General features: G+C 39.4%; 1 protein-coding gene across 6 annotated transcripts in view; it reads left to right on the top strand.

The window, feature by feature from the left end:
* The window catches only part of dpp6a (dipeptidyl-peptidase 6a), a 248,968-nt gene that overhangs the window by 171,652 nt on the left and 49,352 nt on the right, over positions 1–27,964 (top strand). For all 6 annotated transcript variants that reach the window (XM_005449089.3, XM_005449090.4, XM_019362999.2 and 3 more), the window contains 2 exons: positions 806–920; positions 18,280–18,378. In XM_005449089.3, the coding sequence (XP_005449146.1) occupies positions 806–920; positions 18,280–18,378 (214 nt within the window). The remainder of the gene's footprint in view (positions 1–805; positions 921–18,279; positions 18,379–27,964) is intronic.

Genomic DNA, 27,964 nt, shown 5'->3' with positions numbered 1-27,964 from the left:
TTGATCTTTCTTATTTTGATTTCTTACTTTCTGGCTGGTCCTCTTCTGTTTCTGCTATTATTATTTTTTTGCTATATGTGGCTACCTGCTGCACATGACTATGTGTCAAATGAATTTCACATTGTTTGCTCATTATTGCATCTGGGAAAGGACACAAAGCCTAGAGCAGCTTTGCCTGTGTTATTTTCTTTTTATATCCTGCAGTGATACTTTATATGGAGCCATAGTAATTCCTTAGAATTTGGCTTTCACTCAGTTCAGTAGCATTAAAAATATCTTTGTTTCTGGATTTGTAGGTCAAACAAAACTGAGAAGGTGAAAAAGGGGAAAAATTACCTCAAGGTTGCTCGTAACTCAGACTCCTTTTCCCAACCCCAAAGCCTCTCTCTGTGCAATTGTCGAGCATGCAATTCGCCAACGTGTCATGGGCTCCATTTTTATCTGTCACATTCGTTTGCGCGTGATGGCCGCTGATGCTCGGCTCATTAAGAATTCTCCCCCCCTCCTCTTCCTACTGCTGCTGTTGCTGCTGCGGCTCTCCTTGAGATCCGAGAGGCTGCGACTCTGACTCACGTTCGTCCTTGACTAACACCCCCATCCTTTATTTCCGCGAGTTTGCCTTTTATACTTCTCTGATTCTTTTCTTTTCCTAGGTGCTTCTTATCTAGTGTTTCCTTCTTTCTCATATTGTTCTTTTTGATTTTACTTTTGTTATGTTCCCAACCTGTGTTCATAAACTGTGCTCTGAATCCCTCCTAGAATAGTCTTTATCCTGACCATTTATTCTCTCTGTCTGTCTCTGTAGGAGCTGGTGGGCAGTAACCCTCCGCAGAGGAACTGGAAGGGAATAGCGATCGCCCTTCTTGTCATTCTGGTCATCTGTTCGCTGATCGTCACCTCCGTCATCCTGTTGACACCAGGTACACGGCGCAGGATGGAAGGGGGAGGGACACCATACACTACATATCCCTGTGTTTACAAGGCTATTATTATGCACCAACATGCTCATTAAGCTTTCACAATCAATCTCACCACAAACAATGCAAAGAATAAAGTGTGAGTGTCAGTATCTCGGTCCTTGTGTGCTCCAGGCTTTCATGCCGAGTTTGCAGTGTCACTCGCCCTTAGCATCCACATGGGCACTCTTGCTGAAAAGGCTACATTTAGTGAAGGTCAGGAAACCTAATTGAAGTCAGTTTACGCAACATTGGTTTCTTCCTAAACATAGTTGCCATATGTCTTTATAATGTTGCACACACACACACACACACACACACACACACACACACACTTTGAATGCCGTTTTTTCCCCTTAGTTATTTTAAGGCAGTTTCAATTTCTGGGTGACCTTCAGGATTTCTGTTTGGAAATTTTGATTAAAGTTAAATCAATAGACCATCTGTTTATAGTCAGGCTCATAAAGCTGCTTGACGTGCTTTTATGCACTGCCAGAGTCAAATCAGTCAATACAACTGGTAGTGTGTGTGAACTATAATTCAGCTCCAAAGACAGTAATCACTGTGCACTTGTTTGTGATTTTTCTGTCACAGGGAATTGTAGGTAATGTCCACAGCCCAGAGTGGGGTCAACTTTTATTAAAGAAATTCAGTGTTGCTTTTTTTTTCTGTAGTGTTTCTAGAGATGTATACCGATGTAAGAGCAAAAATATCACCGGGGTAGACTGCGGCACGACGGCAGGTGTCAAATCAGCATGACCTAAACCTCCTCGTCACCTCCTGGCTGCAGTCTCTTCCTGTCCTGGGGCATTTGTTGTGGATTTGGATTAAATTGAGCTGCTTTACGTGGCAGTACAAAACACGTCAGGCCAACAGGAGTCAGGCAGAAAGTGGACACCAGGCAGGTGGTGTCTCCAGCTTGTACTTTGTTCTAATCTGTCCCCTCCCTGTGTTGATTTCTGTGTGTTCAAGCAGAACTACTGCTCTGCTCCGAGGCTTGACACATGCAATCGTTTACCCTTCGTTTTGGTCTCAAACAGACATTAAACTACTTAGGTAAGCAGATTTTAGAAACCTTTGGATATTAAAATATGTTTTGACCTCATGAAATCCAATTCTGCAAGTTTGTGCGATCTAATTAGATGTCATGAGCAACTGAGTTGAGCTTCAAAGACATTTTATTTTACTTTATTTTACTCTTTGAGATACTAGTATTTACTATGCGCAATTAATTGAATCGCTGGATTCTGCAAAGTCAAATATTTTATCTGCTTGGAGAGTTAGAAAAAAGTTCTAACTGTACAAGTAGTTCTTTGAACTGGGATGTTTGTCAAAAAAATAAGCAGCAAATTCCGTGAAAATATTTTTTTGTGAGGTTTGAGTGATTAGTCTTTCAAAGAGTAAGCACAGTTGCCGCCTAAGAATTTTCTAACCTAACTCTTGGTACTGCAGATTCTGTATTTTAATCTATAGCTGTTTAAAGTTTGTGTTAGGTACCTTAGTTGTGTTGGATACTTTTGATACCATTTGTATGCCTGTAAATTCTGAAAAGCTTATGTATGCTTAGCTTAAAGCCCAAAAGCTGAGTAAATGGCTAGACTGACTCAGAGTATAAGGACTTCTAAAGGTCTCTGTGAATTATGTTTACAAAATCAGAAATGTCAAAAGAGTAAGTTTTGCTTTTGGAAAAAGCCAGGCAGTCTGCCAAAGGACCTATGGAGATTGTATTTAGCCAACAAATAGTCTGTAAAATTTTAACCTTGTACTAATGCTGTGTGTGTATGTGTTAACTATTTAAACGTCATTTCCAACTTTCACTCACCATCTTCATAACTCAATGTGCTCCGCTGTTTCCCAGTATACACTGTCCTCTGGTGCTGTTTTGACCTCATTTGGGGAAAGGACCAAGGACCATGGTGAGGCATCCATTGTCCGTCTGTCCACAATTCACAAGAATCAGTACAAACGTGCACACATTGATCCCCTAATGGTCTTCGTACAAATTGTGCTCAGGATCAATGTCTTATTTGTCATTTTACAGGCATTTTTCCAGTTTCATAGGAACTGCCACTCTGATTAGGGGAGCAGCCTTTACATTCTTGTTGTGGCGTACTGCATCTCCACTAGCAGTGGGCATTTAAAAGCAAAGATACTGTTTGGTAATCACTATTTTACTACTCTTTAGCAGTTCTCCTCACACAGCGGTGCTTGTCAAATAAATTCTAAATATCGTTTAATCCCAACCCAAGTTAAAGTAGTAAAGAAATCACTCTCCTTTCATGTCAAATAGCATTCTGTTATAAAGCTTCTCACTTTTTTGGTAATTAATTAAAGGATACATGTAAACTGTGAATCTATTAATTTTATGGGTTTGTCTGTGTCCCATTTAAAATGGATGGACCTTATCAAGCTGTGAGACTAGTTTTGGTTTTTTTTGCACATGCAGATTGTGGCTAAGATAAACCTTGCTGTTAGGATCTGTGCATTTGTAGAAACAGCTAGCATTAGCAAGTAAACAAGTGATTTATCACTTTTAACATATAACCTTAAGATGTGGAGGAGTTGCGTTGCGGTGTTAAAAAGATTCATCACATACGAAAAGAAAACCTTGATGATGAAGAGTGGCTATGAACTCCTGTCATCTCTAGTTTAAAAAAACAGGCAAGTTGAACAGGTGAAGCTCTACCAACATTTTTAGATTTAGCCTCTCCAAGAAACAACTCATTTTGTCACTAACTTTAACCAACTGCTTTACTAATGCACCATCATTTTCCTTTATATTTTTAAAGGTCACCACATCCCACTCTCCACACATGACCCTATAGGTCATATAAAAAAGGTTAAAAACAAGAGAAAATGTACTGTACAAAATAGTTTGATAGTTTTCTTTTTTAAAAGAATGACTATTTGAATAATCGAAAATCATAGATAGGTAGGTAGATTGATCCCACAAGGGAAATTATTTTGTTATAGCAGCAGGATAAAAGGATAAAAACAGTACAATTTCCAGTAATTAAACAAACTAGTAAAAGTACCACAGGTGTATAGTGATGGCCTTATACTGTAAAATTTTAAATATACATAAACAACAAAGAAAATCAAAATGAGGTTAAGTTAAAGATGAAAATAAAAATAAGACTGAAACTGAAATGGAGAGAGACTGAGACAGAGTGGTGCAAATGCATTAACAAATAATGTGTACGCTATAAATCTAAGAAACAGCTGTAAGAGGGTAATACACACACATTTCTGCGTGTGAAATCTTATACCTGTCAGATGTGTTCATCTGTCAGAGAAGGAAGAGTAATTGTACACTTACAAAGAGAATGATAGGAATGACTTTCTGAAGCATTTTTTATGGCAGCAGGGTTGAGTAAGTCTGAGGGAGAATGAACTCTGCTGCCTCACTAGTTTAGAATGGAGTGGGTAACAGGGGTTATCCATGATGGAGAGCATGTTGTTCAGTGACCCCATGTCCCTCATGGACTCAAACGCCTCCAGACTCTGGCAATGATGGTTCAACCCCTGTGAATCGGTTGGTTGATCTTGACCCCACCAACAAACCGACAAGAGCAAAGATCAGATGAAAATCATACTTTGACTATTTCTAAATACCCCTATATACCATAATATACCACCATCCAAGCATATATAAGTGCTTCTGCTGGTTGTGAATCATCACGATTGCCAAGATATCTGTTAATAATCAGGAATATTATTCCTAATTATTATCGGGTTCTCACCCCAACCAGTCGTGGCAGATAACTGCCCCTCCATGAGCCTGGTCCTGTCGGAGGTTTCTTCCTGTTAAAAGGGAGTTTTTCCTTCCCACTGTTGCCAAAGTGCTTGCTTGTAGGGTTTTTTTCTCTCAATGTGTTATTGTAGGGTCTACCTTACAATATAAATTAAATAATGCTGAAACATCAACATTGAACTTTTCAAGCTGTTTTTTTTATATTTTTTTTTATTTCTGTACAGCTTTGCACAAAATGTCAAGCTTGCTAACCAACCCCCCTCAATCAGTCCGACTCAGCGCCCTACCGTACCCCCCTGTACACACATGACTGTACACCAACCCACTCAACCAAGTATGCCGATGACACCACAGTGGTTGGGCTCATCTCTGATGGAGATGACGCAGCATACGGAGCAGAGGTAGCGATTTTGTCCCGTTGGTGCTGAGAAAACAACCTGAAGCTGAACGTACTTAAAAGAAAAGAACTACATGTACTCATTATAATCAGAGAACAGGTGGAATCCATCTCCACCTTCAGGTTTCTGGGCACCCACATCTTTGCTGATCTTACATGGACCCACAACACAAATGCCATGGTTAAGAAGGCCCATCAGTAGTTGTACTTCCTCTGTGTCCTCAGGAACAATAACCTGGACCAGAATCTGCTGCTGAACTTCTACCAATTCTCAGTGGAGAGCGTGCTCTCCTACTGCCTGGGTGTTTGGTACGCAGAGGGTAATTAACAATGCCCCCATAAAATCATTAGCTGCCCTCTGCTACCCCTGGAGGCCATCGCCAGATCCTCCTGTCTCAGGAAAAACCAGGGCCATCACAGGTGACCCCTTGCACCCCACCCGCCACCTGTTTGACCTGCTGCCCACTGGTCGATGACTCAGGTTAATCAGGTCCCAAACCTCCAGACTCACAAATAGCTTTTCTCCCCTGGGCCATTCAGACTGTCAACAAACACTGCCCCCCACACAACCCAACCCTGCCCACTCACCTCACCATTCTGAGCCATGATCTGAGTAACCCTCATCACTCAGGTCACTCACATACACTTTCACTATATACCAGACCTCAGTTGTGCTACCTCTTAATTGTGTATATATATTTCTCCTGTTTGTTATTTATTCCTGCTGTCATACTATTTATATTTTACTCCTGCACAGTTGGCATTGAGCACCCATAATCTTGTTGTACATGTACAATGTCAATAAAGGTCTATTCTATTCTATTCTGTTAATGTATTTCGGAAGTCTTCTTTTTATGACGTGTAGCATCTTCATACTATCCAGATCCCAGTTGTGATTGTGCAAACTTAATAATTTAACTCATAATCAATGCTGGATTTCATTTAATGTACTTAAAATCTGAACAAGCAAGAAGCTACACTAACATTTTTTTTACCTAAGAAGTAGTGTTTGTGGAAGGACAACAATGTTGTGGTTTGCCTTAGTTTGATATTCACATTACATACAACGACCAAAAATGGTATTGTATTTCATTCACTGCTGATGATGATCTCCAAAGGTGCACTGGTATTCCATTATAGATGCCACTGTGGTCTATTCAGGCTTCTGTCTGTAGAGAACTTGTTCTCTCCATCTTAAGATAAATCCCTTCCTCCATGACTGAAAACAAAATTGTTGGCATTGTAAGAAATCCTTGATTCTCAGTTACAAAGATAAAAAACTACCAGTTTAAATCCTGCTCCATCTGTTTGAATAGGAAGAATTTACACTGGAAAAATGAAATCCTATCAAGGCAGTTGTCTGTCATTTAAACATAAAAAGCTCCCTTTTTGTAAATGAAAAAGAAACTTACCACACTCGCGAAGGGGGAAAAAATAGCACCACATAGACTATGATAGATGTTGAAAATAAAGACAGATTGCATTACCAGAATCCGGACTAAGCAACAGCGTATCAAACAATGAATTTTGCAAATTCTTTTAAGAAGAAAGTAAGAAAATAAGACTTTAACGGATTAATTAAAGATTAAAACATTTAGTAAAAAGATGTTTTGATGTGGTTTAAATAAGCCCACGGGTGGAAGATTCATCACTGACATTCTTTTAGCACTCTTAAAATGCTTTAGGGACGATTGTCCTGTGAAAATACTAAATCCAGTCTTCATTCAGAACAATTTATTTTGGATTTTGGGAGCAAACATACCCCGCTGAGTTGTAAACTGTAGCACGGCAGGTCTGGAGTTATGAGATAGCATTTTGTTTCCTCTCACTTAGGAGGGTCGGTTGATGGATGTTTCCCTTTCAGACAGGGCAACCAGTTTCTAACTGCACCTGACAACCACTTGAGTCACACAAACACACACTTGCACAAACATTCAGCACACACACAGAGTTTTGGAATTCTTCTGTTTCCTCTTCTGACAAGCTGCATCTGCTTTAACTGATGGCTTCGTATTACTAAGAGGCTGCTCTGTTTCCTACGTCAGTACAACTAGGTCAGATGTTCACTATTGGCATCTGGGTATTCTACAGACTGAGGGATGTCTGGCTGACTGACAGCTGTGACAGCTAGCTGAAACTGTGGGAGGATCACATGCAACGTTAATTTAGTGCAGCTGAAAGCGAGCAGTCACACAGATTATTGCATGAAACCAAGTCTCAAATTATACCCTAACAGGCAACAACAAGGGCTGATGCTTCAGTGGCATTCAGTAATATTTTCCTCACATACTGTATTTGCTGATGATTTTATGTGATGTCTATTGTTACTGTTTCTGTCATTTATACATTATTCTAACATAATATAGATGTCTAAAAATCTCAGCAATTGTATTAAGACTGCTGTATCAACTAACCAAACTGAGAATGATACTTAAATTTGTTAAACTCTGCTACTACTGTAAGACCAAAAAAGTTAAAACCAGAAATGACTAAGGTAAATCTTGACCCCGGAATTTTGGAAAAATGACTCAGATTCGTATAAAAATTTATTTTTTAGTTTAATTTAGCTTAGTTATTGTTTCTGTGTTATTTCACAACATGATACAACATCTGGTGCTGGTCTTGCTTGTTGTGCTCTTAATAGAGTCAGTATAGATTTTTGTGAATCAAGGTGAAATAACACTGCTGTGATTCGAATGTAATCCTTCTCTATATAGACCTTCTTCTGAATTCTAAATTGCTAGATAATGAAAAAGGGTGCAATATTATTATACCATAAGTTAAACAGATGCGAAGATGGGTGTACTATGAATAAATATCTTGTAAATTGTAGACATTTAGATATGAACTTGTTATATCATACACTAAAATCCATGAGAAAAAGTACATTTTATCTCAGAACCAGACAGCTTCTAAAAAATTGTTGGTGAGAGACTTTATTAGTTTGCCTGTTACACCTGCCAAATCAGCAATAGAAAGCACCTTAATGAAGGATTTAAAAAAGAAGGTGGTGGAAAAATCAAATGGCTAACCTAGTGTGGGATCCATGATAGATGGCTCTGAAAGTGTTGACATGACAAAACAGGCATCCATGTAGGTCTTTTGCCTTCATCAACCAAACAATGCCCAGTCTTAAAAAAAAAAAACCAATGCTGTTTCTAATTTGTATTTATGTACAACTTTTTCCCACAGTTCAATAAAATGAAAAGGAAAAATGGATCACTTTGTGGTGATTGTTATTCTGGCTCAAATCCATCTGCCATCTCCTTTTAGCACATGTTAATAGCTGTGTTTTACAAGGTAATTAGCAACAGGTTCTACATAAGCATGCAGTTAATCCAAGTTTGGATACGGGCAATCATCAACCGGCTGCCCTCAAGCCCAGTCATGAACAGCTCCTCTTCACTGGCAAGCTATCATGCTATGAATTCAGGACTGACATAAAAGTGATCAATCCTGATCCTGCAGATGGTAGCTTTGCACCATTGGCTCCTCAGCCAAGCACATCCACCAAATGTCTGAGCCTGATGTACTCTGGTATCTTGTACGAACAAGATTACCATTGTAGCAACACATCATCAGTTAAGGTAAAACTAACCTGTCTGACAATGGTGCAATGGTGGTGTGTAAACACTGTAAAAGTAAAAGACTTGTGACCTGCATGGTTGGCTCCAGTGTCATAGATTAATACGACAGGTAAGGTCATTAGAGAGTAAACAAGTTCATGTTTAAACTTCTCAAAATCAAGTTAAACGTTCAACAAATGATTCGATTATTTATTTTACCATGAACATCTACTCAGTGCAGCTGAAAAATACACTGTGGAAGCAATACACCTTAATGAAACTAGTGAGATTTCAGGCTGTACAACCAAAACGGTGAGCTGAACAATACTTTGTAATGCTGCATACCTGTATTTGGCTGATAATGTTCATTGTATTCATTGTGTTCTGCATGTACTAATTTGGATGATTAAGAATAATCATTAAAACCTTTTATCCATGTTTATGAAATGAGGGTGTGATGTTTATGCGTTCTAACTTTGTTGTCTACATTAAAGACTTGTTTCAGTCAACTCAATCAAATGTGCCACTTAAATTTTAGCTCCCTCTGACACTCTATTGTACCGAGAAGAGGTTGTGTAACATTAGCATATAAACTGTTCATTTAAGCTGACCCTGATGTGGCTGCTTTTTTCAACTAATTTCCACCAACAATCACAGCGCACTGTGAGAGTGAGATAAAGACATACTTACTAGAGAAAATGGATTTGCCTCTAAGGGACTGTCATTTATATAAAAATGTAAATTTAAATGTAAACTTTCACATGTACGCCTCCATCTTTGCAGTGACTGCCTGTGTGCTCATGCCGTAAATCTAGCAGTCAGACCTCATTATAAATTCCATATTTATCCCCTCTTAACTTAACCATCTGACAGGAGGCTTCAACTTATGTGCATTATTATGTTTTCCTGCTGCATATTCACAGTCTGGTGACTCTGATGATAAAATATAAAACTCGACTGAAGCATCAAGCAGATGCCTTCAAAGGTGTTGTTGTCCCCCATGATGAAATCAGGGCGGAACTGAGGATCAGTCGCAGTCTGTCCATCTGTTCAGCACAATATGCCACACACGTACACACAGCTGATGTACAAGTTTGGTGGATGATGCAAGTCATTGTGGTGTTCTTGCAATATAAAACCTCTGACTGGTGAAAACTGGGAAGTCAGGTTTTGTTTACTTGCTGGAATTTGCTAACAACACATGGAAACTCTCTTTGCACACCCCTGAGTCTCATACCCTGCTGATTAAATATTGGTTTGCAGTGCAATGCAGGCCTTAAGAGTTATGCCATAAAGTAAGGTGACAGTTCACAATTACCACTGAGATTAGACTCTAAAAGGGAAAATAGCTGCATAGAGACAATTCTAGGTACACTGCAGAGAACCTTGGACTGTTATATGTTCTATTCAAGCAAAACCAGGACAAAGACTTGACTTTCTTCTGAGTTTAAAAAAAAATCAGAAATATATATAGTTCATACATTTTTAGAAAATAACACTGTACTATAGTTTTGCCTCTGTAAACCACAGTAGATATTAAACCAAGCAGTCAAAATGTGATTCAAGTGCAAATCTTTAATTTTATTATTGCATTAACGTAGTTAACTTGAATTAACTAGGCTTTGGATCATTATCTATTTGCGCTCTGACCCACTTTCCAGTTTGTCTTGCAGCATTTGTTTAAATGTGAGCAAAATGTAGCCCTGTACACTTTAGAATTCATCCTGCTACTTCTATCAGTAATCACACCATACATAAACACTAAAGTGATCTGCCTCAACTGGCAGGCATTACAGATGATGCAGTGTGCTTTGGGACTCTTTTGGGTTTGCACCTTTTAGGCATTTGACAATGATATGTCTACCTTCTCAAGAGTGTTCTTGACATGGTTAAATGTTGTCAGGAGTCTTTTTTTAACCAAGGAAACAATTCTGCGCTCATTCAGCTTAGTTGTCTTTTGTGGTCTTTTGGGGCTTCTGGTGTTGCTGACCTGCATTTTTTTTTTTTTTTATTTCTAAATGTATCCGACTGTTTGTTTTTTTTAGCCACTTCTGATGTTCTTGTTGTCCCACTGATTGCTTTATTTTGGGGGTTTTTATTTAAGTCTAGCAGTCCCCTCCTTCACTTCCATCAGTATCTCTTTGGACCTCATATTTAGAATTGTAGTGTAATACCAAAAGCAAGTTCAACACTTAAAAAAAAAGATTTTTATCTGGTTAATTTGTAATCGAATAATGAGACCATGAAACTGATTGCAAGCCAACTGCTACACACAATACCTACCTACTCAGATTATTTACCATGTAGTGCTGTCACACCATCTCTGCTGAAAGGCTTAAATGTCGATTGGGCATGTGTTGCTCTGTAAAATATTCAGTGTAAAACAGTAGACTTCCAGGTCATTCAACTGCACATGAACTCAAAGTTTGTTGAAAGTATTAAAAAAGACTTTCATTTTCATTTGTGAAAATACATCTATAATCGCTAACTAATAAAAAAATCTTTTTTTCAAAACATTTTCATATTTGTAACTGCATGCAACTGCAAAATGAACTTACCTGAAAAGGTAAAAATCAATTTAAGAACAAACTGCTCAAAACTCAGAAATGAACACACCGTGATGAGGTACAGCAGAGGTTCCACTGGAAACTAAAATTACCTGGATACATCATTCATTATTTTCTAACTTGTAAAATTTGTGGATTTACTACTTTTTAAGGTTTTATTTCAGGACATTACAGTTGGCTCTTTTCTGCTTTTTCTTTTCTTATTCTGCTCTGTCTGTCTATTTTCTCCGTCTTATCTGGCTCAAGATCAGAATGGCAGCACTAAAAGCAGATACAGCCAGACTTCCCTCTCTCAGTCCACCTCCTCCAACTCTTCTGTGGTGACACCGAGAGACATAATCTCTCTAGCGTGTCCTGATTCTGCCCCAGGGCCTCCTCCCAGTGGGACGTGCCCGAAACATCTCACCTCCAGGTGTCCAAGAGGCATCCTAATCAGATGCCTGAACCACCTCAGTTGGCTCCCTTTGATGTGGAGGAGTAGCGGCTCAACTCTGAGTACCTCCCAAATGGCCGAGCTCAATCTCTAACAGAGAGCCTTTCAGAGGAAACTCATTTCCACTGCTTATATCCATGATCTTATTCTTTTCGTCACTACCCACAGCTTCTGGCTGTAGCTGAGGGTAGGAGCATACTAATTAAAGCTCTACTTGCTGTGAAAATGTTAGACTCTAATGCATAAGATTGAAAGCTGTGGTTTCAAGAGAATCATATGTGGATCACCACATATTCTCTATGCTGTTGTAAATAATTTAGATACTCTTTCGATGTTTGGCTGTCATTGAAGTGTGGATTTTGCACTTTGGAGTTTTCTCTCTGACATATAATCCTTGTGATCACATGCAGTTATAGACCTCATGTCCTTCTCCACGCAAGAGGTCTATAACTGCCCTTTTTTCAGCAATGTGCAGTGTGATGACCATATGGTTTTTTGGGGAGGTTGTTTTTTGTGTCTGTTTTTTCACCAGCCTGTCTGGACTTCCCTGTTAATAACTTATGTTCCCATCATTTTGAATCTAGGGCATGTGCGTAAAAATACGGGTATTTGTTTTTAACACCACAGCTCAAAGTGTAAAACACTTTAGTAAGTAGTAAGTACAGACTTGCTCCTCACATTTCTGTCTGTTATGAGCTGTTCATTTATCAGTTTAACTAACAGAGGGCACATGGTTAATTGTAGAAGGAGGACCCCTGTACCACCTCCTGCAGTTCACCTTAGTCCTACTAGCCTCCCCAATGGTGGACTGTTTTTCTTTTATCTATTTTTTTGTGGAATCTTTAGCTTTTATTGCAATAGGACAGTAGAAAACAGACATGAAAGCTGTGAGAAAGATCAGGGGAAAAAACACTTAAAATGGTCTTGTGGCAGAGTCAAATCCAGGTCTCTGCATTACCCTTACACCATATGGGTTGTCTGGTCTACCCAGTGATCTAAAATACTTTCCCTTCAGTGGACTGTTTAAAAATGTATTGGGAGTAAGAGGTGTTGTCATTTCCATGATCTTTCTTGCTGTTTTGCCCAGATTAAAAATGTTAGCTTCAGGTTTGACAGGTTTCCTAGGTTTACAAAACACCAACAGACCTTCTGTAATGTATGCTTTGAAATTTGTGGAACTAAGAAAAAGACATGAGGGAGAGCTGGAGGTGGCAGAGCTAGCAATGCTAAGATTTTCACTGGGAGTGACCAAAATAGATCGGATTTGAAATGAGTATATCAGAGGGACAGCTCAGGTTTAGGTTTAGTTTGGAAACAAAGTTAGAAAGGCAAGGCTGAAGTAAAGGTGCAGAAGATAGTAGATATACTGGACAAAGCACATTGAATATGCAGCTGCCAGGCAGGAGGAAAAGAGGAAAATGAAAGAGAAGGTTCAGGGATGTAGCGAAGGAGAACATTGTTGTGGCTGAAGAGGATGCTGGAGGTAGGGTGAGATGTCACAAGATTATCCACTGTGGCAAGGCCTAAGGGGACTAACCAAAAGATAAAGAAGAAGAAGATATGATAGATTTTTAAAGCAGCTGCCAGCAACGTAAGATTGACTCTGTAGTTGTGCCATAAAAAGTTGAAGACACCAAAACTGAGTCTCTGGAGGAAGTGGACATGGATTCTCACACAAACACTTTCCACGGACCATGTGTTTCTGTTACGTATTCACATAATTATTCATCATCTTATATTAAAAGGTACCACATTTCTATCAATCTATGATGTTTTTTGTGGATATTTCACAAAAGATATTTTAGGATGATGTTTTGCAATTTAGCTCATTGTACTCCACTACAGAAGTAAGACCTCACAGAGATTTTCAAATAAACCGAACATAGCTTGTAAGGGTGTTTTATTATTTTTATTATCATTATTATCATTATTATTTATCACACTACTGCATTACCAGGTGTGCAACAAGCAAACCTGTTTTTGATTTTGGTATCATGATGGAAATTAAATGTTTATGTGAGGCTATCTTTATGTTCCTCAATTTATCTTAAACTGAACTTAAATCAGATGTTTAAACACACTGTGTAAGAGGCCACATTTCAGACATATTACAAAGCAGTGAGGTAGTTGCATTTCAGCACTGATCTCTGAAAGTTGAACATGCCAATCATAAATACAAGTGAAGTAAAACCACGAGCTGCAGTGAAAACTGGAATCAAGAACCTGTTTGACTCTGTAGATTGATTTTCTTTTAGTTTCTTTTACCTGTGAGCAGTAGGTAATTCTATTTTATGAATCTTTAAACTTAAAAGCATTTTTTGTTATTTTGGGTTTAACTAGAAAGATATAGTGTCACATACAGTAATGGCCTCCTACTTGATGCGCAGGATATTTGAACCTGCAACAAAGGAAAGTGCCAGAAGAAACCCCTGTTGCTGGTTATCTTTTTGACATTTAAAGGTCCCATATTTAACAGCTGTCTGAGGTGAAAAACATCCTTACTTGTCTTTTGTCTTCATGGCTTTTCCTATCCTCTCTGCAGTCACTGTTTATAGCCTCCTTATACACCTTTTAGCACAGCTAGGCGCACAGCTGAACATAATGAAGTGTGTGTGTGTGTGTGTGTGTGTGTGTGTGTGTGTGTGTGTGTGTGTGTGTGTGTGTGTGTTTCTGCTGAAGACAGCCGAAGAAGAGGTGTGATGACCTTAAAAAAATACTTGCAGCCAAAAATGTTACCTCATAGAAAATGACAGCCACAACATGAGCATAGACAGGCTTAGCAGTGGGATTAAACATCACTTACGAAAGACTGTCCTGCAGCTAAAATATCACTGCTTTGATCCCCATAGAAACCAATATGTCCATCAAGTGCCGTGTCTCGGTGAAGGGTCCTCGTGCTGAAGTCTGAATCTCTCGAACTATTGTTGACTGAAATTCACCGAAACAAAACTTCAGAGTGAGAGCACTCTGGCTAGAAACAAAGAAGCTCAACACATATTGCTTTTTCCACATTCTTTTTTTCTATCCTCCCACCATGCGCATGGATGTGAAATGAGTCATATAATGGGACAGAAGATGATATGATGAGCATCAACTGAGAATTGCAGGAGGCATCTGCTGTAAATATGCACGTCTGGTCTGATGATCAGAAGCCACACTAGTCCTAATCAAAGGCCTGAGGGAGCTTAGATGATGCTTTGGTTTATTATTATGCTTGTTTTTTTTCCTCCATCTCCAATAAGCTCTTTATTCTTTGAAAGGTGAACACTTGCAGCCGCCAGGAAAATCTTGTTAAGATTCAGTTTGAGATCAGAATGTGTCAAAAAGACATTATGTATTCCTTCAGTTTTTGTTGTCAGAAGTACAAAGAAAATCATTTTTATCTATTTCAGACTTATGTTCCTGTTTGTATTTCAACTGTTATTTTTTTTCTAAATTGTATTTAAAATGCATTTCTTCCCCCTCTACACAGCAATTCAAACATTGTTAATGCTCCTATAACCGAAGTCTCATAAAATGATGGTTTGTTTTGATTTGAATATCATTCATATTGATGCCTGGCCTCTCTGATTGTTGAATAACCCATTCACTATTATCATACTTTAATCAAAAATTGTTTTGTTAGCCTTCCCATTTTTTTCCTTCCCATTTTCTTCCTTCTGGCCTCCTTAGCTGTTCTTCTGTTATCTTACTTCTATACCTTCTATTATCTCCTGTGATATAGTTCTAATTTTCATTTAATCTACTGACAGATAAGACACTGTCACTCAGGGCAGCGTGGCATTGTGTAGTGGTCAGTTCTTGAAACAGTGCCACCAGAAGCAAAGGATGGGAGGAAATTAGCTTTCAACCCTTCATGTGTTTAAACTGTGTCATAAAAAACAAGCCCAACTATCATTGCTGGTGCTAAAATGTTTTTGTGTGAAGTTCTTACACTGTTAGCACTGTGTACTACTTTGTATTTTAATTTTGGGACTCCACTAGAGTAGCTTTGCATGATTAACAGTTCAAAATAATCCTTAAGTTTCTAATAGAAGTTTCTTGCATGACATCATGTGCACATTGCTTGTGAGTTGTCTGACATATTGGATGTGATTCAACCACAGGTCACGAGAGAATTATGTGTGTATTCCCCTGTCAGTTGGTGAGTCGTTGCCGGAGATTGCTGGTTGTCACTAGGTGAAATCGGATGCAAAAAGGACGCTGCACAAAAAATATCCTAGCTTTTTGCTAGCTTTGGTCGCTAGCAGATTACCATGGTCACCTTTAGTTTTCTTTGGAAGACATTAGCTTGTCCGCACACATTTGCTAAGTACTAGTTGAGGTGTAGTAAAACTTAAAAAAGTGCAACGCAAACCAGAAATGGAAAATATTCACCTTCAAAATAAAATGTGTGCCTAGACACTACAGCTAACACATTTTAAAAAGTAAAACTTGTCATTTGAAGATGAATGTCACACAGTCACCATTCTCAATATCGTATTTTCACAACCACTCGAAGAGAAGCAGGCAAGAGTTTGCGGATAAGGTGGCTTGTTCTGTGCAAACTACGGGCAACCGCAGCAATCTTTTAGCAACTACAGCAGTTGCAAGCAGGTTTTCGCCAACCAGCTTGCCTACAGACCTTTTTTGAGGGGGACAACCGCTCACCAACTGGTTGGGGAATACAGATTATTCTCTGTGGTTAGTGGCTGGTGATTGCCAGGCTGTCACTGACTGAACTTTAGACCTTGGTGACTAGGCCCCTATTCACTTGACCCTACACAGTCACATGTCCAAAGTGACAGACTAGTTAGTAACACATTGTTAGCGGTCACTGGCCTCTGAAACTTCATATTCTGCTGTAAAGTAACTCCACAGATCATCCTCTAAAACAAGATCAGTTTCAGCTTGCTTTTACGATTGCCTGCCCCTCACTTTGAACAGCAGGTGGGTGGAGTTTCTTGGCTCAGCCAGAGCTATATGGATTATTATTATTACCTTTATTTAACCGAGAAGTACCACTGAGATTGAATCTATTTTACAAATGAGACCTGGCCAAGGTAGGAGCCGTACAAACTCAAAAACCCAAGAAGTGCAACATAAAATATATAGTCTAAATACAATATAGAAACACCCTCAACATTAAAGGTTAGTGGCTTCCAAAAAAAACAAAACAATGCTCAATGCTTGAGGTGACCAAATTAGTGTTCTCCTCTTCCACAGAAGTTATACAGAGCCAACTCTGAAGCTTGAGTTTTTGGCTCACAGGGACTACTTTCACATGCACTGACCCCATTATTACTTTAGCCAAGTTTAATATCATCATCTTACATTGTAACAGTATATATGACAGAAAGTAAGTCAAGCGCAATAGCTCCACTTTAACATTTCCACTTACAATATTATGCAATGGATGATAAAAGTCAATCTTGTTTACTAGTTTGCTGTTATTAATGAATTTTTGCAGTTTATTCTGGATTGCATGAACAGTTATGAACAGTTATTCAGAGTCAGACTTTCTTTAATTTGTCCATATGTCGTCAGGTAAGCTCAAGCTGATTGCTGAATCTGATCTAATATATTAATCAATTATTGTTAGAATAGAATAGAATAGAATAGAATAATCCTTTAATTGTCCCACAAGGGGAAATTTGGTTGTAACTGCAGCAAGAAAACACATATACAAACAGAACAGGACACAGAACAGAAACACACACAATTTTTACATATTTACATCGTGGACAATAGTTACCAAAACAGAGTACTGTACAGTTATTAAAATTTGGAGTACAGATAAGTGGCAAACCCAGGTTGTAATGTGCAAACAGAGCAGGATACTGAACGATGTTTAAATAGTTAAGAATATTTAGAATAATTTGCAAAGTGCAGATTGTGTGTTGTACCCTGTGCATTAAAAAGTAGACATGTAACTTCCAATAAGTTAGTATATATAAACTGAGAAAAGTAATGTGCAAGTTATAACAGTAGAAGTTACATTGTTATATTGTTGTTATATTGTTATATTATAGGTCATTATTGTTTTTTGTTGTTATATATAGGCTTATGGTTGGACATGTGTTTTGTTATGTTGTTCATTCACGTCTGTGAGGTATCCTTCCTTAGTTAGAGTTGACCCCTCTATTATGGTGAGTTGGCCTTAAAAGATCAGGCCTGATAAGGTCTTTTTGGAATATAATGACTGACTGTGTCCTATTATGTATCTACAGTGGTCTCAAGGACAGCTGTTGTTTAGTTTGGAGAAATTGCAAATTTCATTGCGTTCGCTTATATGGAGGAAGGAGTAAAAGATATAAAGAAAACTCGCCATGGAAGGATAAAAATCAGAATGTGTGCTCGTCTTTTTCTTTTTCTTTATCAACTACTTCCACAATAAGTCAATGTTTTGTACTACAGCCCTCACAAAATACCTATAACAGCTGTTATGACTTATTCAATGCATTTACCTTTAATAACTTCCCTCGCAGCCAGCTGAGTCAACTTTCATTTTCTGTCGGTTCCAAGACAAAGCAGGCTACTGATGCAATTGCTGTGTGTTTGTTATTACTAAGCACAGGCATGCATGTGAGCCCTTTATAGCTGATGATGTGGTTGTTTTCTCTACAGGTGAGGATGACCGTCTGGCTCTGAAGGGCAAGGTGTCAGTTGGAGACCTCTTTAGGAAGGAATTCAAGGTTCATGACCCAAACGCCAAATGGATAAGCAGTAAGTATCTGTATTAAAAATGAGACAAGGTTGCATGGTTGTTTTTAGAATTTGTATTTTTATTCACACATCACTACCTAAAGCTGCTGTTGGTGATATTTTTGTTACCACAATTGTGTCAGTGGAAACATAACTGTAGTCCGGAAAGCTTTAACTTTGAGCTTATTGTTTAGGTTCACTGATCCTTGAGATTGGGTACTAGCGAGTCTCACTGGCTTACACAATATGATTGTTCATTTATTGTCAATATCCACGTTGCTTCTTTTCTACTTTGAGCTTTAGGAAGCAAAAGTGGATTAGGGCTATTTTTTAGATAGTTAGTTAATGGGTTTGAAAGACCAGATGTTATGTAGCACAGATAAAGTGAAAAATAAGCCCCACTACATTAAGAAACACTGGGAAGAGATGTATAAAAACATCCATCCTTTTTCTACCACTTCTCTGTGTAAGCAGATATGTGTGGACCTCCATCTCCCCAGCCACTACCTTCGCCTCATCCGGGGAATACAGAGGTGTTCCTAACGCAGCTGAGAGATGCAATATCTCCAGCATGTCTGGGGTCTGCCCCGGGGTCTCCTCCCAGTTAGACATGCCCGAAAAAATCTCACCTAGGAGGCATCCAGAAGGCATCCTAGTCAGATGCGCAAACCTCAAACAGGTTCTGATTGGTTCTGACAGAAGAAAGGGAGACAACCACAGCACTGAGTCCCCTGGTTCTAAACTGGATGTCTTATTATTTTTGTTCCTATTTTTAAAGGAACCTCTTACTAAACCATGTCCTTTTCCTCTGTCCTATCAGTTTTGCCTCACAGAGAGAAAGTTTATAGTGTAGTTGTTGCAAAAAACAGTTTGCCAGCTTGAGATGATATTGTGAAAGATTTGTTGGTCCCACTTCAAAGCTGGTGTTGCTCTACAACCGTTCAGTTTACTGATTTGAAACATTGCACCATCCAGTCTGTCTCAGTAAAACAAACGCCTGCAGCAGTGGGATAAACTGTGTACTGGTCACTGTTACCAGAGAGATACTTAGAATAGAGGAATAAAGATCAGACATTCAGCTTTAAGAAAACAGTACCAGCTGTCAAGCATGGTAGCGATAGCATCATCCTACCACTATCGTTGAGGATTAAGCTAAAACTTGGAAATAAATGAGTAGTTACACAGGACAGTGATGCCCAAAGACGCATGAAAGCTGCTTGTAGAATTAATAAAGCATGAAGCTTTTGGAGCAGACCTTTTAAAGTCTGGACCTTGAACCCATCAAACTTACTGTGGACCATGCTTAAAATTTAAGTGTGTGAAAGAAAAAAAACGTTTAACTTCACCAAACCCACCTGGAAAAGGGGTTAAATATTCAGCCAGAAGCTTGCTGAAGTATTGTCCGTTTGTGGTTCTTAATACAGAACTTAAGGGTTTGAATCCAAATTCTGCTTTTAATTGTTCCTGACAGTTTTACCTCCACACTGATGTGGTGACTGCATGAACTGCTGTATATCTCAGTAGGTCCGATGAATAATTAGAAATGTGAAAGTCTCTGGTTCACAGCTTAACCAACATACTTATCTCTTTTCTTTACATTTGGTACATTTTTGAGGGTTTTTGCATAATTTTCTTTTCGAGGGGGACAGTGAGTGAAGTTCACCGGCTGTGAACATCGGAATGAATTCTGGATGAGCAGGAATTATTTTTTGCAAAGGCAAAGCAATCAGAGAGCTCAGCTGGTTAAAGAGACTTTTATCTCAGAGGTTCTGGGTTCAAATCCAGCTTGAAGAAGGAAATTGTGCTTTTATTACTTTCACAGTAGCTGACAATTGTACGTTCAAAATGATGTAGTGTTCGAGCAAGCTGCTGCACAGCTCAGTAGGTCAAACGATGTGTTAGAAAACTGAAGAGTTTGGGTTAAGTTTCACTTTGGGGAACAGTGCTGTTGCACTTCAGCTGCTTCTCTTGAGGTGAGCTATACATTTTTCCTCATAACATTACAGTGAATGACGTTGCTCCCTTCCATCTGCTTCATTAGCTCAGCAGGTTTATTGTAATGTTTGAGTTCAATCTCAGTCTTCGATTGATGTGCAGGTGTGGATGAATATGTAAGTTTGGGTTCAACTTTCTGTTTCTCACACAACAAACTGTAGATTTTATCCATGTTTCTGCTTTATTCATCTGTTTATTTACGTTGATCAGTTCTGTAACATGGGAGAGAATAAATCATTGAAAACCTGAGTTGGTTCACTGAAGTTATTACATTTATCCTTGATAACTGAACAGCTGGATTTTCTCTATCAGATCTTTGGAGATGAAGAGTTAAACAGGCCACAGCTTCAGTCACATTTCTACACCTTTGACTGGTTGGATTAAAATGTGGAAAAAACTTCTTCTCCGTAGAAACTGCAGAAGAAACAAGTATGGAGTGGAGTCTCTGCCGATGCACAAAGAAAGAATTGCAGTCCCACAAATGTGGATAAACTCTAAAATGAAGATCTTCCTTTAAGCTCCAGCTCTGATCCACACTGTAGGAAACAAATCAGAGCATCAGTGAGACCGAAACAGTCAAATCAAACAGCTTTTCAATTGGCTCATTTTGAAGCAAAGCTACTGCTGAGCTTCTCCCCCTTTATCTCTGAGCCTGAGCCCAGACACCCCTCTGAGGAATCTCATTACTGCTGCTTGTATCCACATTCTTATTATTTTGGTCACTGCCCGGAGTTCATGGCTATAAGGGAGGGCAGGAACGCAGATGGACTGGTGAATCGACAAATTCGCCTTCACGCACAACTGTCTCTTCACTAAAACAGATTGGTACAGAATCTGCAATGCTGCAGATGCTTCACCAGTCTGCCTGTCAATCCCACGCTCTATTTCTGTTCCACTCTTGAACTCCTCCGCTGGACACAATAACTCATCCTCAACTTGTAGCTGTAGCAGTCCACCCTTTTCTTGGTCAGAACCATGGTGTCAGACATGTAGAAGCTAATTCACATCCATGCCACCTCTCACTTTGGTTCCAAATCCCCTCAGTCCGACCTGGAGGTCACTGCTGGATGAACCCAGCAAGAGCATATTATCCTCAAAAATCAGAAACAAAATCTGGGGTATAAAATATATGTGTAATAAATAACCCCTCATGAGACTGTTAACCATTTCATACAGCCTAATTAGTCTGACATAATTAATTATACAAAGAATAATATGTGTAATGCTTTTTCTTTTTATTGTTATTACAAAAGACTGTGCAAGAGCATCACGCTGCATTTTAGTAAATATTAGATGTGCAATCAAAGTGATCAGCATTGTTTGTTTGTAGGCTTTTGCATTTGCACGTGCACTGTTGTGCGTGTGTGCTCACTGCTTGAAATTCCTCCAAAGAATTTATTCCATATGCACCAACAGCGAACCAATTACCTGAAACCTCAACCCTCATTTTTCTTTGATCAGTGACAGTGTGCTGATGTTGCCTTTGTTACAATTCATCACCACCAATTTCTGACGCTTGTTTTTTAATAGCGACGCTGTGACAGCATAAACACTGACAGCACCTCGGGGAGGCAATGAGAGAAAATTATATACTTTATTTTGCATCAAGGTAAAACGGCGACTTGATGCAGCCCCACACGTCTTAGTTTGGCATTGAAGAGAGCGATCACAGCTCGAAGATGTGAGGGATCCGTGCAGCTGAAGGATTAATGAGGTGGATTTTGTCTTCTCTTGTGCCCAGCGAAGCTGTCTCCCTCAATCAAAACATCTAAGATGGCTCCTACAAAGGACACAGCTGTTAAATCTCCTCTCAAATCCCGAATTTGCAAAGCCTTCTCCTCTGTGATTGGCTGTAATTAGAAAGCTGAAAACCCATATTTATTATATTAGTGACAGGAAGATGCCGTTCCTCTGGATCTCAGATGACAAGCTGAATAAATTTCTGTTGGATTTGTCTGTTTGTTTTAGCCGCAGTTCCCCATATGTGCTTAAGGATGAGCCGTCTCTCATGTGGCTGATTTGTTGTCGTTACTAGCTGTGACCCAGAAGTTGTAAACAAATGGATCATGCTTGAGTGAATCATGATGGATATCACAATCTGCAGTAGTGCTGTACACATCTGGAAGCAAACATCTGTTCTTGGATGTTTTCAGCAAAGGTTCAAACTGTGGCAGAAGAGGTGTGGTTGAATGAAGACCAGTATGATTGATGAAAATTAATAGTGCTCATTTTCTGCTTCTCTTAACCTTTTTTTTAGCACGAAGTCAAAGAAGAGTAGTGCTTTACAGAAAAGAAGATTTGCAAGAATCCATACACACCACAGCATTCACCAAGAAGCTTTAGGCTTATCATTAGAAAAAAGTTCACTCTTTCATCCTCTCCCTTTTTTTGTGCTGTTGACAGTTTGATCCTTGATCTCGAGGTATATTCAGTATACCATTAGATACACCTCACAAGGAGCAGGGAGGGAGGCAGACAGACCCAGAAGCTGTATTTTTTCTTTGTTAGTGTGCCATTTTAGTAGATGGAGTGCTCATCCAACTTGCATGCTTTCAGGGCTGTTTCGAGGAATTTACAATAATGGCTTCCTTTGTTGGAGGCTGAAATGGATTTTTTAAAAACCTAATTTAGCTCAGTTTTATGTTTTGCCCCCGGTCTCCATCTATCAATCAATTCCCTGGAGATAGACTAAATATAACCTTGAGAATCCATAATGATTGTATATTAGGCTGTTTTTATGAGGCCATAATGCTTCCTCATATCTTGTCCAATAGCATTAGCTTAAATATATGCTATACTTAAGCCTCATTAGGGGCTCTTATCTGCTTCTAACAAAGGTTGCAGAGATTGTGATTCTTTCTTCATTTTGATGCTTTTTCTTAAGTTTATCACAATTTGGGTCATTAGTGCCTTTGGCTATTGTTCCCATCTTTATTTTATTTAGCTTACCAAGTGATTGCCGAAATCTGAGTATGTAGGAAAATTGTCAAAACAGAAGGCAGACAGCATGAAAGACAAGCCGTTAAACAGTCATACAGGTTTTAAACAAACCTCCAAGTTAGCAGGTTTTATGTTTTTATAATTAAAAGCTCATTGCTGTGGGCATTGTGTTGTTGCTTCAGGTTGAAGTATCCAAATGAAATACAATCCATGATGGTTATTTAGCAAAAACAGCCGGCACTGTTTTTACATCTATTGAGATTGCCGTGAGTTATTTTATCTTCTGTTGCAGCAATCATTCAAACAGTAAAAAATATCCTGCTCTACTTTACAAAGAAATCTGTCAGGGATGTACACCTGAAAGCTTTTCATTTGCCAGTGCAGCTAGGTTAAACTTTCTTAGGTATTTTTTTGTCTTTGCTGGGGCTCTGTGCTGTCAGCTCTGCTGTGCCAGCACAGTGGGAGTGCCGTCATGCTGTTACTTGTCAGAACATGGCTCTAACTAAACATATTCAGAAATAAAAACAAAGGCAAATAGAAAATTTATCTTTTGAACTATGTGAATGGTAAACATCCATTTTGTTCCCCCGGCAAACTATCTGGTTTTATTATGAATAAGTTTCCTCACTTTCAGTTTTATTGCAAAATAAATTGGCTTTATAAGCTTGCTGACTGGGCTCATTTACGTGCTGTCCGCTGATCTCTTCAACATATACCTTTACTGTAGTTATCTTTCTACATCTTATCAACAGGAACAGTGGCCAAGTTATAATCAACTTAAATTATCCTCAAGTTTTGTGATATATCTCATTTAAACACTATAAACTCCTTTACCCTGCCCTCTTCATCAATATTCTAATCATGCCATAAGGCCATCACTGTCTCCCTGGTTAGGTAATTGCACAGTTAGCACTGATCTCTCACATATGCCTCTTTTTTTACCACTCCATCTGAATCAAACAGGCATGGCATCAACATCATTCTCGCACCATCAAGGTGAAGCCAGCCCTGTGGGATGCGACGCAAGCGCTCACAGCAGCTGTTTGCCATTTTAATGGCCACGTTCCTCTTGTTTGCCGCTCCAGGATACCTCTTGTCTCACTGATGTTTGTTAAATATGGTTAAAGGGGAGCCATTTGTAAAGAGGCCAACCAGTCAGGGCTTCACAAAAGGGATATCGCCGTGACTTTGAGAGGGGCTCGTGACTGTGATTTCGATATGGGTGACGCGTACTGGTGTTTGTTTCGTCACTGTGTGGGCTTTTAATGCATGCACAACAGCCTTGTTTCAAGTGATGCACAGTATTTATGTAAAGGGTTCACATTGGGAAAAAGAGTAGACAGTTGCTTCAGTCCCTTTATGATCTTTCATTAGTGTGCTCCCATGACACAACGTGAGGAATGGAGTTCTGCAATGGGCCTCTTTCCTACAACTGAGATATATAAAATTAGCCCATATAGTCAGTGTACGTATCCAGTTGTTATTCAATGTCACAGAAAATCAGCTTTTTTTAGAATGCTACCAATACGAGAACGAGCAGGTGTACGTTTCTCCCTTTGAGCTTCTCTAATTTTACCATATGTTTGATGCGTAATTGGAAAGGATGTGTTTGCACAGACTGAAGTTCAATCTTTCATGCTTTTCAACCTTGAGACAGCAGTGAAGGGTGGTACAACAACTAGTTGCTTGACAGAAACAAGCTGTAAAATATACTGATGTGTTTTTAATTTCTAGGGAAAAACAAAACAAAAAAAACATGCAAGTAAAAAGAAAGCATCTGATACAGAAACAGACTTTGGAATTTATATAGTTGCTTCTGTGTGTCTCATGACAGATTCATCAGTCTCTTAACACCGTAGCTGCCTAACGTCAAGGCAACTTCTGAACAGTTGGATGTCATCTTTGATCCAACTTTCAAGCAACAAAAAAACTGAAAGGCAGATCTTCCACTCTTGGTTTGTGCAACTTTGGAATCATCCTAAAAATAAGTTGCACAGATACATGTTTCTATGATTCTCCTTTGAATACAGTTTTGTATTTCTTGTTTTAAAAATAAAGCAGAGAAAAGAGCCTGTGATATAAAAATTCTCACATAAACCAGTGATCAAATCTTTAAAAAAGGGATTCATTTGCACTCAACAGCCCTTGACTTTAGTTTTAAAATTCTGTTTTACTGAGGTCAAATCTTAGTACTGCAATTTTTATCAGCCAGAGCCCAGCCTCAGGGGAAGAGGCAAGGTCTTAAACTGACAAGGACTACAGTGTTTTGAAATGCTCTGTCTGCAGGTTTAAACTTTCTACGTGGTTGTGGAACCTTGTGGATTGGTGACACTATGACAAGCTCTGGGCGGTAGCAAAAAAATTTTCATTCTCCAACCAGTTGGCAAGTGCTGGTTTTAGAGAGTGCTGGCAGTCATTAGGTGAAATTGGTCACTAAGAGGGCACTGCTCCAGAAACCTCCTTGTGATTGCTTTGGTTGCCATTCCCCATTATTTTTTTTGGAAGAAGCCACCTGTAAGCAAACATTTGCCAACTACTCCCTAAGGGGTAGACAAACTTGACAAACTTCAAAATCCAAGATTAGAAGTTGTGCCTTACCGCTGCACCCAACATATATCAAAAGGCATTCATTATGCTTTAACAGTAAATGCTTTTCTTTCCATTTTGAGTTGCACTTTTCACTCTTTCACTATTGCTCAGTAAATAGCTGGCAAGTGTTTGCACAGTCTATGGAAACCCACTTTGATCTATAGGAGACTAAAGCACAAGGAAGTTTGTCACTGCAGCACTATTCACTTTCTTAGAATGAGTTTCACTTAACAACTACCAGCAACCTCTAGCAACCAGTCAGGGAATACACATTTTTCCCTAGCAAACGGTATTTGCCAGAGAGTCAGCAGCCAGTTGCTAGTACTATACAACTGAGGCCTAAGACAGACAAAATCTAATCAATAAGACCCTGTAGTTACAGTGCTACTACTGTAACCCTCAAATTGAACTGGGTTTTGAACCACCACATTTAACCAAAGTTCTTTTGTACATGAAGAAATAGTAATTGTTTTCTTTCACAAAAGTCAAGTTTTATGTTACAATATTAATTTAATAGAATCATTATGAAAACAACTTGATTAATTTTTAGATTTTTATTTTTTATTTTAAAAAATATCTTTCAGTACATGTTTAAAAGTGTGTGTGTGTATATATATGTGTGTGTATATATGTATATATATATATATATATATATGTGTGTGTGTGTGTGTGTGTGTGTGTGTGTATATATATGTGTGTGTGTGTGTATATGTGTATATGTGTGTGTGTGTGTATATGTATATGTGTATGTGTGTGTATATGTATATATATATATATAGCACTCAGTGAAGCAGTGGGCAGCCACCAGTGCAGCGCCTGGGGAGCAGTGTGTGGGGATGGTATTTTGCTCAGGGGTACCTCAGGGTAGCCATTCAGGGGATTCGAACCCCTGACCTTCCGATCAAGGTGCAACCGCTTTACCTACTGAGCTATCCCTGCCCCGTAGGTAGCCGATTATCGGAGTTGCAGAAAGGCACAATGAAGAAGGTGCCTAAGAAGTACAGGTAGCTGTCCATATCTGAGGCCTTGGAAACTGCCAAGCAACAACACAACCTTGGCCAGCCGCTTGAAGAGGTACACCAGAGAGATAGAAGGCAGGAGAATAAACCAGCTGTTCTCCACGGAACCAGTCAAGGTGTACTCTCAGTGGCAGGGGAACAATATGAGAACAGGAGACAGAACAATACTGGAAGAGGATATGGGAGAAGGACGCAACCCATAACAGCAATGCTCAGTGGCTAGTGGATTTGAGGGCAGACCACAGCGACCTCCCTGAACAGGGTCCAGTAATCATCACAGTGGCAGATATGTATGCAGATATGATAGTATGAAGAGTTGGACAGCACCAGGCCCTGATATGGTTCACGCCTACTGGCTGAAGAAGCTGACTGCACTCCACGAGCGCCTGCAGCACAAATGAACCAGCTTCTAGTTGACGAGAGACACCCAGAATGGCTAACCGAAGGCCGGACAGTCCTGATCCTCAAGGACCCCCAGACCGACCAATAACCTGCCTCAGCACCACGTGGAAGCTCCTGTCAGGAGCCATCATAGTGGCTAAGATGTACAGGCACATGGGTCAATACATGAGCGGGGCACAGAAAGGTATGGGCAAGAATACCAGAGGCGCAAAACACCAGCTACTGGTAAACTGAGCAGCCGAGACTGCAAGACCAGACTGACCAACCTGTGCACTGCCTGGATCCTGGAATGCCTAGAATTGTACAAGATCAACAGGACCCTGAGAGCCTTCATCGGGAACTCAATGGGTATGTGGTGTACAACACTAGAGGCCAACTCAAAGCCCATAGCACAAGTCACCATCAAGTGCGGGATCTACCAAGGAGATGCCCTGTCCCCACTGCTGCTCTGCATAGGCCTGAACCCCCTCAGTGCGATCATTGACAAGACTGGCTACAGATACCGACTACGGAATGGAGCAGTTGTCAGCCACCTCCTGTACATGGATGACATCAAGCTGTATGCCAAGAGTGAACGAGACATCGATTCACTGATCCACACCACCAGGATATACAGCAATGACATCGGGATGTCGTTCGGATTGGAGAAGTGTAGTCGGATG

The sequence above is a fragment of the Oreochromis niloticus genome, linkage group LG9 (genome assembly GCF_001858045.2).
Source record: "Oreochromis niloticus isolate F11D_XX linkage group LG9, O_niloticus_UMD_NMBU, whole genome shotgun sequence".
Lineage (NCBI taxonomy): Eukaryota > Metazoa > Chordata > Actinopteri > Cichliformes > Cichlidae > Oreochromis > Oreochromis niloticus.
This window is presented reverse-complemented; position numbering and strand designations above follow the sequence as displayed.